At 35.7% G+C, this 13,522-nt stretch overlaps 1 protein-coding gene across 3 annotated transcripts in view; it reads right to left on the reverse strand.

Moving 5' to 3' along the window:
• PTPN4 (protein tyrosine phosphatase non-receptor type 4) overlaps positions 1–13,522 on the reverse strand; it is a 208,224-nt gene that overhangs the window by 18,278 nt on the left and 176,424 nt on the right. For all 3 annotated transcript variants that reach the window (XM_041739473.1, XM_041739474.1, XM_041739475.1), the window contains 7 exons: positions 13,273–13,356; positions 13,123–13,179; positions 7,834–7,990; positions 5,132–5,298; positions 4,019–4,109; positions 3,848–3,909; positions 1,126–1,272 (listed from right to left, as the gene is read on the reverse strand). In XM_041739473.1, the coding sequence (XP_041595407.1) occupies positions 1,126–1,272; positions 3,848–3,909; positions 4,019–4,109; positions 5,132–5,298; positions 7,834–7,990; positions 13,123–13,179; positions 13,273–13,356 (765 nt within the window). The remainder of the gene's footprint in view (positions 1–1,125; positions 1,273–3,847; positions 3,910–4,018; positions 4,110–5,131; positions 5,299–7,833; positions 7,991–13,122; positions 13,180–13,272; positions 13,357–13,522) is intronic.

Here is a 13,522-nt window from a genome sequence, read left to right on the forward strand (position 1 = left end):
CCACTTCCTGTCCTCTATGAATTTGCCTACTCTGGACACTTCATATAATGCAATCACATTGTGTGTGGGCTTTGATGACTGCCTTTGTCCACTTAGCAAAATGTTTTCTGGGTTTATCCATGTTTTAGCATAGACCATTTTTTCATTTGTTTTAACTGCCAAATAATATACAACTATATGATTACACCACTTTTTATCTGTTATATTTGGATTGGTTTCAACCTTTTGGCAATCATGAATAATGCTCCTACGAACATCTGTGTATTTTTATGTAAACATGTGTTTTCATTGCTCCTGGGTGTGAAACTACAGAGTTATAATAACTCTCTGTTTAGCCTTTTGAGGAACTGACATTGTTTTCCAAAGTGGCTGCATCTTTTTATGAATCTACCAGCAATACAGGAAGGTTCCATTTTCTCCACATCATTGTCAACAGTTAGTATTTTTTTTTTTTGTCAACACTTAGTATTAGCTGTCATTTTTATTTTAGCCATCCTATATGAAGTGCTACCTCTTTGTGGGTTTGATTTTGCACTTCCCTGGTAACTAATGATGCTGAGCATCTTTCCATGACATTATTGGCCATTTAAATATCTTCTTTTGAGAAACACCTACTCAGAATGTTCAGCCACTTTAAAATTAAGTATTTATCATTTAATTGTTGAGTTGTAGTTCTTTATATATTCTACATACAAATCCCTTATCAAATACACATTAATTTATTTACATTTTTAAAAATGATTTTATTTGACAGAGCAAGAGAGCACAAACATGGGGAATGGGAGAGGGAGAAACAGGCTTCCCGCGGAGCAGGGAGCTGGACGTGGGGCTTGATCCCAGGATCCTGAGATCATGACCAGAGCCAAAGGCAGACACTCAACAAACTGAGATACCGAGGCACCTCCATATTAATTCATGTAGATAATAGCTGGTAATAATAATGGCTAACACTTATATATCATATTTATTATGTGTTAGTCTCTATGATATTAATCACATTACAAGAAAGAAAGCTTACAGGCTAAAAAAAAAAAGACTAAATCAATGCAAATATTTTGATCATATATGCAAATATATGTTGAAAAAAAAAGCCCAAGCAATGTGTAAGATTCAAGTATGACTTACTCTGCCACGTTCAACTTGTGTGGTCAACATTACAACCATTGAGGAGCCTTGTTCCCAAGTCATCTGCCAAAAATCTGTACAAGTGTGTGGTAATGGCCCTTGACAAGCAATATACTGATTTATAATGCTAGAAGAAGGGATTTCCATCTAAAAAGCAAAGGACACAAAACTGAAGTCTTTTACATTATTATTTTGCTATGATCAAGTATATGAAAATCATCCACTAAATAATAAATACAACTAATCTCAATAAACTGCAAACTCAGTAAAATAAACATTTATCAATAATATCTTTAAAAGGAGAAGAGAGAGGGAGATAAAACATAAGACTCTTAACCAAGAACAAATTGAGGGTAGATGGAAGAAGGGGGATGGGCTAAATGGGTGACTGCTATTAAGGAGGGCACTTGTTTTACAATGAGCACTGAGTTTTATATGTAAGTGATGAATCACTAAATTCTACTCCTGCAACCAGTGTTATAGTATGTGTTACTTAACTAGAATTTAAATATAAATTTGAAAAAGAATAAAAACCCAATATATTTATTAATAATTTCTTTACCAGTATAAGAAATTTCTCAGTAGTTACACATATTTATCTTTTAATTATTGGAAACAGAAATTCAAATATTTTCCAAAGCACTCTTAGGGGTTTAAGAGCAGCTTTACAGAAAATCCTGCTTTAGAGGCAGAGAGTTGATACAGAAAGAATACTTGTTTCTAAACAGCTTATTGGTAAAATTTGCAATGAGCAAGAATTCTGCCATTTGTTTTAGTTCAGACTTTACAAATTATATATACATATGTATGTGTATATATAATACATACACACATATAAAAAGATAGTAAAAAAGTTTAATTATTATTTTCAGGAAGATGTAAGATCCTGAGTATTTGGGGAAGATGAGTCATCATTCTACTACTTTTTGAGGCTTAAGAAGAAAAGGTGACACATACATGTGGCACCGAAGAATACCAAAGGGTAAATAAAGAAAGAGGTCTCCCTCCCACCCCAGCCTCTGGTTCACACCCAGGAAGGCAATCTTTTTTTTCTGATTTCTAATATACCCTTTTGGAGATACTCTACATATAACACACAAATGTAGATGCAAACTCAGTTTTCTGTAAAATATAAAAGGTAGCTTATAATGTTGTTCTGCACCTGTTCTCTTTTTCTGCTTTTATTTGAGATGTCAGATTAGTACACAAAATTTTATTCTTTTTAATGACTCTACTACGTAAATATACTATAATTTATTTAATGAACATTTAACTTGCTGGTAATCTATTTGCTATGATAAAGTTGCACTGAATAGTTTTGCAAACCTAACATTTTATTAGTTACCTCTCTAAAGAGGTTGTACCCATTAATACTTCCACCAAAAATGTACAAAAATGCTTATTCTCCGATAGTCTCTGTAATATACTGATAATCCCATATTCACAATTCTGAAACTCTCAGTGCTCTGAAGTGTAAGTCTGTCCTTTTTTGGTACATTTGACCTAATCTGGACTCATCTGACTACAATATCTGACCTGAACTAATAATCTAAGACTACTTCAAGTCCTTACAAGTCCCATTTTCTGGTACTATCTATGGTTTGCTACTGAGTATCAATACACTGATTACAGGGTAATGTCTTATAAGTCTGCTAGGGATGTTACTTATTACAGTCTATGGTACAAGCACCAAGTAAGCTTTAAAAAATCCAAAAAATTCTGAATCCTAAAATATATATGACCCCAAGATTTCAGAAAAAGGACAAAGACTTGTAAATGGCATTACCACACTCTTTGATATTTGAAGTCTAATAGGTGAAAAATAGTAATTCCTTCCAGTTTTGATTTGTACTTTTTGTGAGTTTAGACAAGAGTCTAAATGTAGAAAAGTCTTTCCCTTTCTGAGATTTTAAACAATTTCATAGATATCCTCCAAGTACATTCAGGATTCCATTTTTTAACATTTATATTTTGACATATCTAAAATACGTTACATCAAGAGTAGGGGAAGTCTCTATACATAAATGACATGAAACCTGGATCTGTTTTAAAACAATCTGGATGTGTGGGGGCATGAGTAGTTGACAACTGCTGAACTGAATGAGGTGTATGTGAAGGTTCATTTTACTTCCACTTTTATATATTTGACATTTTTTACATTACAAAGTAAGAAAAGAAGTTGGTAATCCTTTTATCTCCCTACAAGAGAAGGAAAACCTCCTACAATGATATATTCTAGATTATATCTAGGTATATTACACAACCCATTTACTAATCTATTTTTATCTTCAATGATTTAAAAGTCCAACTCTACCATAAATAACAGTCTAGTAATTATTTCAATCTATTTCTAGACTATTCTACTCCACTACTCTATGCATATGCTAATATGCCAGGATCAAACTATTTATTTTCAAAGATTTTATTTATTCATTCATGAGAGATAGAGAAGCAGAGATATAGGCAGAGGGAGAAGTGGGCTCCCTGTGTGGAACCCAACATGGGACTTGATCCCAGGACCCCAGGATTACGACCTGAGCCAAAGGCAGACTCTCAACCATTGAGCCATCCAGGCACACCCCGAATTATTTTTTAACATTAAATTTATAATATTTTTCAATATCTGACAGTGTTAACATTCTCTCAAGGTTAAAAGGAACCTCAAAGTTTACAGTGGTCCTTCTTATTCTGAATGACAAAAGCTTAATAAAAATAAACTTACATTTATATAATTTGCATTGATATAGTCTTCATTACCCTTTAAAATGACCCGTGTAGCATCATCTGAAAATAATTTAAGAGAAGAATATTTAAAAAAAAAAAGAGAGAAGAATATTTTAATAAAGTAATTCTAAAAAGATTAAACTTAACAAATAGAGATGTAGATACTTACAAGGCGAAATATCTCTGTATCTATTTTTGGAAATATTCTGAGGTAATTTGGCACAAGACATTGTCATTCCAGGTTTTTTCCGATACAGTTGCTAAAAAAAGGGGGGGGAGGGTATAAGATGAGTCAAAAAAGACATTAAGAGATTATTTTGTTTTTCAGACTTATTTCTATGCTACAACAAACATGTTTTTCCTTAGGATACCTCATCTATGCAATGACATACCTGAGGCTAGTAGGGTATTGAACCAAATTCAAGAAGCTGATTCTGCATAATTTTTGACATGAATTATATATTGTAGTTTTTTTAATGATAAAAGCAAGTGAAAATAATTTTGCTTACAGAAGAATATTTAAAGTATTAAAGAGCAAATCTGCAGAAAACATTTAGCTTTCATTTAATTTGGTAAGGTGTACACAGTATATGAACCAAGGACTTCTTAAAAGAAAAACTGACACGCCCTAAATAATTTATAGTCACAAATGTTTTAGTCACTTATGAATAGCACATACTTTAGAGCAACAAACATGTGACCAACTAGATAGATAAAAGATTAAATATGATGAGGTACAAAAGTCATTTTCCTTTAACCTAGGATTTTAGCTGTACCATACATAGCCTATCTTCCTCTGCTACCTTTCATAAAAATAGCTGTTTAATTACAGTAAAAAATTTAGTTTGATGACATTACGCATAAAATCTCCTTATTTCTCTCTTTTAAAAAGATATCTATTTATGTAACTACAGCTAGCATTTTTTTTTTAAGATTTTATTTATTTATTCATGAGAAACACACACAGAGAGAGAGGCAGAGACACAGGCAGAGGGAGAAGCAGGCTCCATGCAGGGAGCCTGACGAAGGACTCGATCCTGGGTCTCCAGGATCAGGCCCCAGGCAGAAGGTGACGCTAAACCGCTGAGCCACCGGGCTGCCCCATAGCTAGCATTTTGGAAGCAATATTTAAAACTACGTATTTTAGAATATTTATTATGCCAAATATTTCACAGAATACCATTTTAGTTTATAAAATATAAATGATAGATTAGACAGTTAAGAAACCATGAAATTAATTTAAACATATGGCCCAACATCCTTTCCCTACAATATTACTTACATCAAATTGTGTAAGGACTGTTCCAGTGACAAGCCCCTCAGCTAGCTGAATCATTGACTCCCGCAGGGAATGGTCATCCTGATGGACGCTATCAAGTGGGGCTTTCTCAGGAATGTACTGGAAGTCTGGCTCATTTTCTAGCTTTTCTTCCACTACATCATATACAGCTAAAAAAACAAAAACAAAAAAGCCACATGGAAATCTTAATGAACCAGCAAAGAATTTACCAGATGAATTAATCAGATTTGAATCTAGTGCCACTGTGTAAGGGACGGAGTAGCGGTGAAGCTGAACTTTGCTGTACCTTTAGGAAAAAGAAACATTCTTGGCCATATTGCTAAAAATGTCTATAACCTGAAGAGACAATTAGAAAAAAGAACTGTCAAGAATCAGCTAAAAACAGACCTGCCCTTAAATTGTGGAACCTAGAACAAAAATAGAAACAGAGACGTGTGTGTGTGTGTGTGTGTGTGTGTGTGTGTATGCAGGAAGGCCGACGTGGGACTCAATCCTGGGTCTCTAGGATCATAATCTGGGCTGTAGGCGGTGCTAAACCACCACGCCACTGGGGCTGCCTGTTTCTGATACTTTTTGTAAACATAAAGTTTGATTATATGTTGTTTTAAGTAAAAATGGAAATGATAAATTAAAAAAAAAAAAAAGGGGACATACTAAAAATAAATACAGGTCCCAGTCCAGATTTTTTTTTTTTTTTGAAAGATAGAAAGTGGTGTCCATGCATGTGGGGGTGGGGATGGGAGGGTGGGGAGAGAGAGGGAGAGAGAGGGGGAGAGAGAGAGAGAGAGAGAGAGAGAGAGAGAGAGAGAGAGAGAGAAAGAGAATGAGAGAGAATATCATAAGCAGGCTCCACTACCAGCAAGGAATCCCATACAGGGCTCAGTCTCACAACCTTGTGATCATGACCTGAGTTGAAATCAAGAGTCAGGCGCTTAACTGACTGAGCTACCCAGGTGTGCCCTACCTTCAGTCCAGATTCTGATGATAAAAACAACAGAAAGATCTTTTGCAAAGAAGTAAACCCTAGGTGATTTCCTCTCCTAATTTAAAATATAAGCAAAGTGATTTGGAATTGCAAAATGCCATGCCTTTTCCATTATATGGAACTTTGTTCATAATCTGGTTCATGAATTTATGAGCAGGTAACTGAGTGTCTTGGTGCTAAACTGCCTTCAACTGTAAAATGGGCATAATTCATCTTTCATTGGATGGCTGTAAAGATTAAATAAGAATATGCAAAATAGCCTATGTGTAGAACTTACTATTAGGTTCTTTAGGATGTGTTATCAAGAGACAATGGAAGAAACAAAATAGAGTAGTAGGTCTTAGTAAAAAACTTCAGTTGCTTTATGTGACAGAAAATGCCTAATAATGAATCACCTACATATCAAGTCTAAATGAAGGAGTTCCTTGAAAAGTCAAAATAGAATGTTCTGTTGAAGTCTTTAGATTTTTCTTAGAAAACCAATTCTAGACCACGAATGCAGAAAAACACAAAGTAGAGAAGATAAAATGAAAATGCCTGTTTGTACCCAAGAGACAAAATGACAATTTTTTATTTTTATTTTTTTAAAGGAACTCTCTTGGAAAACTTTGCAGGGTTGGGTGTGGTGGGGTAGGGAATGGCTCAAGTTCTGACTACATTTTAGTTCCCCATGGTATATAACAACCAGTAGCTAGGCATTAACCAATAATTGCCCTTGTGGCTAAAACTATGATTGCAAACTGTTGGGAATAAAACTAGAAGAATGTGTCTAATGGCTCGCTGAAGACATATAAGAACCTTTCTCTGAGGAGCCTGATGGAGTGTTATGGAAATCTGAAACAATGGCATATGAACACAGAAGGATCTGGGATTGTTATACTGGAGAAAGAGGGAAGGTTTCTGGTAAAATTAGCTACTGTCAAAAACCGAAGGGGGATTTAACTTTTTTTGCATAGCATAAAGGGACAGAATTGGGAACAAAGAGACTGAAAGAAGATGAATTTTCATTCAATTAATAGTTCAAGCTACCCAAAAGGAAATTGAAGTGCTTCAGAGTGCTGAGTGCTACACATTGCCAGGGTGATCTTGAGGCTGTTGTTGGGGAAACTCAAGCAATGAGCAAAGGAGCGAGAGTGTATGGCATTAAGGTTCCTCCAAACCTGGAACTTTGGCTATGAATTAACAAGTCAGCTGTCCAGATAAGGAATGAAATGATTAGGTTACTGGCATTGTTTACTGCCAACAAAGACAGGATTTTAACTATAGCTTGCTAGAGTTTTCTAAAAGTGGTTCAAAATGTACTCATTTACTTATTGCATACCTACCACTACTAGAGCAACTGAGCGAAGTGGGAAGATATTTCAGCAACAGTGGTCAGAAGAAAAGGACTTTCTGGGGATGAGAGCTGAGCAGAGACCTGAATGAAGTGAGAGTGTAAGTCCTATCAAAATCAAGGAGAGTGATTTAGGCAGAAGGAACAACAACAAAAAAAGCCAGCACAGGACAGAGTGAGCAAGGCTGTGTGGCAGGCAAGGAGCCAAGAACTGAATTTTAATCCAAGTGTGAATGGAAGCCACTGTGCTTTCAGCAAGAAACCACATGACATAATTTACGTTTTAAAAAGCCCACTCTGGTTGCTGTGTCCAGTAACAAATACTAACAAATTACAAAAATATCCAGTGCTACATAGAGTACTTACCATTAGGTCGAACCAGGAGCACGAGTTCCCCAGAATGTCTCTCACAGCTAGCTTTAATGAACAGGACAACTTGATCATGGGTATGTTCAGCAATGTCCCGACCATTGATCAGTACAACTTGGTCCCCTTCATTCAATCGAGGGACACAGAGGTCAGCCTGTAATGTAACATAAATAAGGTTTTAGATGTGCATATGGCTTTCTGAAAGTAAAGCACAGGAATATGTTTTTATAGACTCTACAGCAGAATGAAAAGTACATAGAGAAGAGCATCTGCCCATTTATTTTTCTATTTGCAAAAAGCAGAAATCTATGAATGAAGCTGTTTTCCCTTTTCTTTCAACAACTTTTTTCCTTGATGCCCTATTTTAATGTCTAGATATACAGATAAGATTAATAACCTCAAGGTGTGTAGATAATGACAGCCCTTACTCTGCACTGTCCAGGTATGTACAAATCTCAGTTACCACAGTTTAGTTAAATAACACTAATCCCCTAACAACAATCAAAGTCTATTTACCACAATAAATTGTGAATAACTGCATAAAGGATGAGCTTTGCTACTAGCACATGAGTCTACAAATCACTTCATAAATAACAGACACACATCATGATCAGTGACCAATCACATTATTTCTTTCAAAGTCGGCTGGTGATCTGTTGTGCATCTGTTCATCAGTTCATGCAGAGATAGCAAAGCAGGCACTTATGTCCCCAGCTTGTCTCCCACTGATAAACCCATGTAAATCTAAACAACCAACCAGAAAAGCTAAAAACACAGCAAAGAAACAAAAGAGTGATAGTGATAGAAGAACATTCAAATCGAAAGTGAACCACTGATAGTGGAAATACTGACACTACTACTGTTAGATAGTCTCCATACATGCAGTGAAGGGAATTCAGTGAAGGCACGCTTATTAACATAAATGATGAAAATGGCACTGATGAGAAGGATGACGATGTCCTCAAGGAAGTGGTGCTTGCAAAAAAGTTCTCACTGAAGGTCACATTTCACAACATTGAAAATACACAAGATAAAATGTTGGAAGTGAATTCAAATTTAGAAATGAGTAGGACAATTTGCCAAGGAGAGAAAAATGCTCCCCCTGTATTTTAAATTATATGACAATAAGGGCAACAACAAGCCACTGCTTAACGTACTTCCTCAAGGTAACAGAATACTTTATTTCTCAGTGTTTCTAGTGATTTGGATTACAGGATACTAAGCCAGTATTAGTTTTACTATTTTTTCACCTCTCTATACATTTTTAATGGGAACTAAAAGAGATTTAAATTATTTGATAAAAAATTTAAAGGTCATAGAAAGCATAACTTTTCCCATTGACTACCAAGATCTCCTTGCACAGTTGTCTTTCCTGTCCTGCACTACTGTGTTACTGAGGACTGCCATTTTATTGAGAAAACAAAGGCATAATTAAGCTAAAAGAAGTAAGCAGAAATATAGACAGCATGCTCCAAGAACATAGCAATGAGAACATATGGAAGTCAAGTCAGGAAGGATGATAGGTTGAATAGAGAAGGAAATGACTGGGTTGGACCTTACAACAAAGGGAGCTTAAAGAAATGAAAGCACAACCACTCAAATTCATATATTCTTTCATAATAGAAAGTCAACAAATACAAGTACTGTCACTAGCGGAAAGAGCACTGGTCTAAGAGCCAAGTTCTTCCTTGGCTGCTTATGAAGTGTGTGATTTTAGACACATGAGACTCTGAAAATGAAGCAGGTATCTCCACTAATTATTTCATAGAGTTGCAAAGACAAAAATGAGATAATTCAATGCAAAGCATTAAAATACAGAAAATTCAAGTTTAGAGGTTATGACCGTTCTCTCTAGTTGCTTCTTTTCTTTCTCTACTTCTTGTGGTGGAGCAGATGACATTCACATACTCTCTCTGTGCACTAGCAGGGTGATACTTTTGTGTACCAATTTAGTCCCAAGTTTTTGTAATTGCCTTTGCAGTACCCAAACAGTAGTGAACTGGGAGATATGTAATGGGCTAGTGCAAATAGTTACCCTCTCACCTTACTTTGTGAATAGTACAGTTAGCAGTTAGAAAGAAAAACATGACTTCAATTGGGAATTGAAGAATTGGGCATTATTTTATCCACTTCAGAAGATGTCCAATATAAAAAATAACATTAAAATATTTGAAATCCTGTTCTTCTCCCCCAATCACCTAAAATGAGGTTTACAACTGGAAACCTGTGATGATCTCTAAATTAATAACATAATGTAAAGAGAATTTCTATTATTCTTATAAATGCAGTCAATATTTTTAAAAAAGCTTTATTTTGGAGAGAGAGCAAGAGAGCAAGAGTGGGGAGAGGGGCAGAGGGAATCTCAAGCAGACTCCCTACTAATCATGGAGCCCAATACACGGCTCCATTGTATGACCATCATGAGATCATGACCTGAGATGAAACCAAGCACTGGATCCTTAACCAACTAAGCTTCCCAGGAGCCCACAGCCAATATACTTTATTTTTAAAATAATTTTTATTTTCTCCTTCTGGAAGCCTCATTCTTCCTTCCTTAACCATTATTATGCTTCACTGTTTGTTTTAATTTCTATCCCTTTCTTGTCTTTCATTCTCTGCCTTTTGGGAACTTTTGTGTTTTCTCTTATCTTTAAAATACGAGTCTGTTTTCTAGCCTTTCCAATCCAATGTGGCGCTCCATCCAATGTGGCGCTTGAACTCATGACCCAGAGATCAAGAGTAGCATGCTCTACCAACTGAACCAGCCAGGCACCCCTTAGCCAATATATGGGACATAGTTCAACAAGACAGAAAGAAAAAATTACCAATAATCTGTACAACCTAAAAAGAAAATTTAGAGTCAAAGGATTCTATTTGGAAATAAACCTGTCTATATAAAGTTCCCTGAACATCTGACTTAATTGAAAATGATACACATTCACTGCTCAGGAAAATTACTATTTCTTTTGTGTCATTCACTATTACAAGTGGTATATAAATAAAAAAAGATTATTTTTTTAAAAGATTTTATTTATTTATTCATGAGACACAGAGAGGCAGAGACACAGGTAGAGGAAGAAGCAGGCTCCATGCAGGGAGCCCGATGTGGGACTAGATCCCGGGACTCCAGGATCACGCTCAGGGCTGAAGGCAGGAGCCAAACCGCTGAGCCACCCAGGGATCCTTTCATTATTTTTTCTAATTACAAGAACAATACACTCTCATTGTCATGATTCAGACAATTAAAAAGAAGAATACAGAAGAGATAAACCCCAATAATTCTATTACCCAGATGAAATGCTATTAACAGTTTGAGCATATTTCCAGACTTTTGTTTGTTTCCAGACTTTTTAATGTGCTAACTCACATTTTAAAAAACTGGATTAAGGGTGCCTGGGTAGCTCAGTCAATCAAATGACTGACTCTTGATTTCAAATTAGGTCATGATCTCAGATCTCAAGGTTGTGAGATTGAGCCCCGAGTTTGGCTCTGTGCTGGGTACAGAGCCTGCTTAAGATTCTTTTTTCTGCCCCTCCCGTCCTCCCTCCAAAATGAATAAAATAAATAAATGTAAAAATTTATAAGTTGTATCAAACATACATGTAGATCAATAATAAGCATTTTCAAGCTAATTTTTGAATTTAAATACAATTAACATATAATGTATTATTAGCTTCAGAGGTAGAGGTCAGTGATTCATCAGTTGCATAAAACACTGAGTACCCATTCCATCACAGGCCCTCCTTAATGCCCATCACCCAGTTACTCCATCTCCCAACTCCCTTTCTCCATCAAGGCTCAGTTTGTTTCCTATGATTAAGAGTCTCTTTTGGTTTGTCTCTCTCTCTGATTTTGTCTTGCTGCATTTTCTATAACACCATTTTATGAACATATTTCCATTATGTATATGGAGCTCCATCATCCATCATTTCAACAGCTGCAAAACAGCACATTTATTTCACCAACCCTAACGATGTACATTTTTGTCATCCCATTTTTATTATAAACAGTATTACAACGAACATCCTTGTGTATCCTTTGTTCCCTAGTCCAACTGCTTTATTAGAGGAAATTGCTAAAAGTGGAATCAATAGGTCAAAAGATCTATGTATCTGATGAAAAAAAATTATAGCTTAATTTCTATTTTTAGTAAAGTTATATATTAAACATCTCAAAGAACTGACTAGGTCATAAGATTACTAAAACAAGAAGCCATTTCTTGTGTTTTTCTCTACCATCCCTCTACCCCAGGCAACTTCTTTCAACATTTTAGCTACATCTTTTGTGCCTACTTCAGTATTTCTAAACAACACCCTCACATTTTGTTTTCCTTTGGTTTTCTATTTTAGATATTATCTACAGGGGAGAATTTATGAATCTTTCATCTTCTCCTTTGCAGTCTGTCCCACACATATATTTTCCACCATTTATGTACTAATAAATAATTTGAAGACTTCCCTGATCTCTGTCCCTATCCTTCATATGCATACTAGGTTCAGGAGGCATTTCATACATCATATTCCTGTCCTGTACCCTCTGCTCACAAGTGCTTTTGTTGAAAAGTGGACATCTGGGGCAGCCCGGGTGGCTCAGCGGTTCAGTGCTGCCTTTAGCCCAGGGCCTGATCCTGGAGACCCAGGATCGAGTCCCACATCAGACTCCCTGCACGGGGCGTGCTTCTCCCTCTGCCTGTGTCTCTGCCTCTCTCTCTCTCTGTCTCTCATGAATAAATAAAGTCTTTTAAAAAAAAAGAAAAGTAAAGTAGACATCTGATACAAGTTGGATCTATGAAGAGTTCACTTCCCTGGAGTCTGTAAACTGGATTGAGGTTTAATCCCTCTGGTTGGCTGAGCTGATAATATATGAACCTGGAAGTTACCAGTAGCCCATTATATCAACTGAGGAAAATAGTGGTACCTATACAATTTCTCTTTAGTAGAGATGCAGGGGTCACAATCATATTGTGAAAGTAGACAGTGTGTGGTGGTGATGCTATAGGACTAACTGGAAACTGGTACTAAGTACACTCTTTTTATTTAGACTGTATCTTACTTAGAGGAGCTAGAGAGATGAGGTGATCCCTTGAACTAACCGGTTTGCAATGAGAAAGAACGGAACATAAAAAGAAATAGAGATGAAAAACAGGGAGTTCTGATGTTCATTTTAAGTTTTTTTTTCTAGAGGTCTGATTGCATTCCTATCCCTAGGTTTTGTGAGAAATCTCTATAACTATATGATTATGTACGTGATATTTTATTTATGCGAAGCCACATTCAGATAACTCACAGGTGTTCCTGGTGCTACTCGAGACACAATCACAGGCATCTTCTGATCATATCCTCCCTGAACAACAGAGCAAGTCAGATTTTAGTCAAATATTACCAAAATATACATATCTTAATTTAAAAACTGAATACAATGTAAATTCTAAATTACCTTTACATTGAATCCAAACCTTCCATTTTCATCAGGTTTCATTCTGATTAGAACAAGATTATCTTGCGGAATACCACCATTAGGCTTAAAAAGACAAAAATAAATAACAATTTTCCTCATTTATAATCTCTTCTTCAAAGATACATATGATGCATGCTTTTTGTATGTTGATATTATCTATAGCATATAAAAAAACATAATTTAAATTCAAATGCTAATTCAGGAATGTAAATTTTGACTAATAACTTGC

The sequence above is a fragment of the Vulpes lagopus genome, chromosome 24 (assembly GCF_018345385.1).
Source record: "Vulpes lagopus strain Blue_001 chromosome 24, ASM1834538v1, whole genome shotgun sequence".
NCBI classification, from domain to species: domain Eukaryota; kingdom Metazoa; phylum Chordata; class Mammalia; order Carnivora; family Canidae; genus Vulpes; species Vulpes lagopus.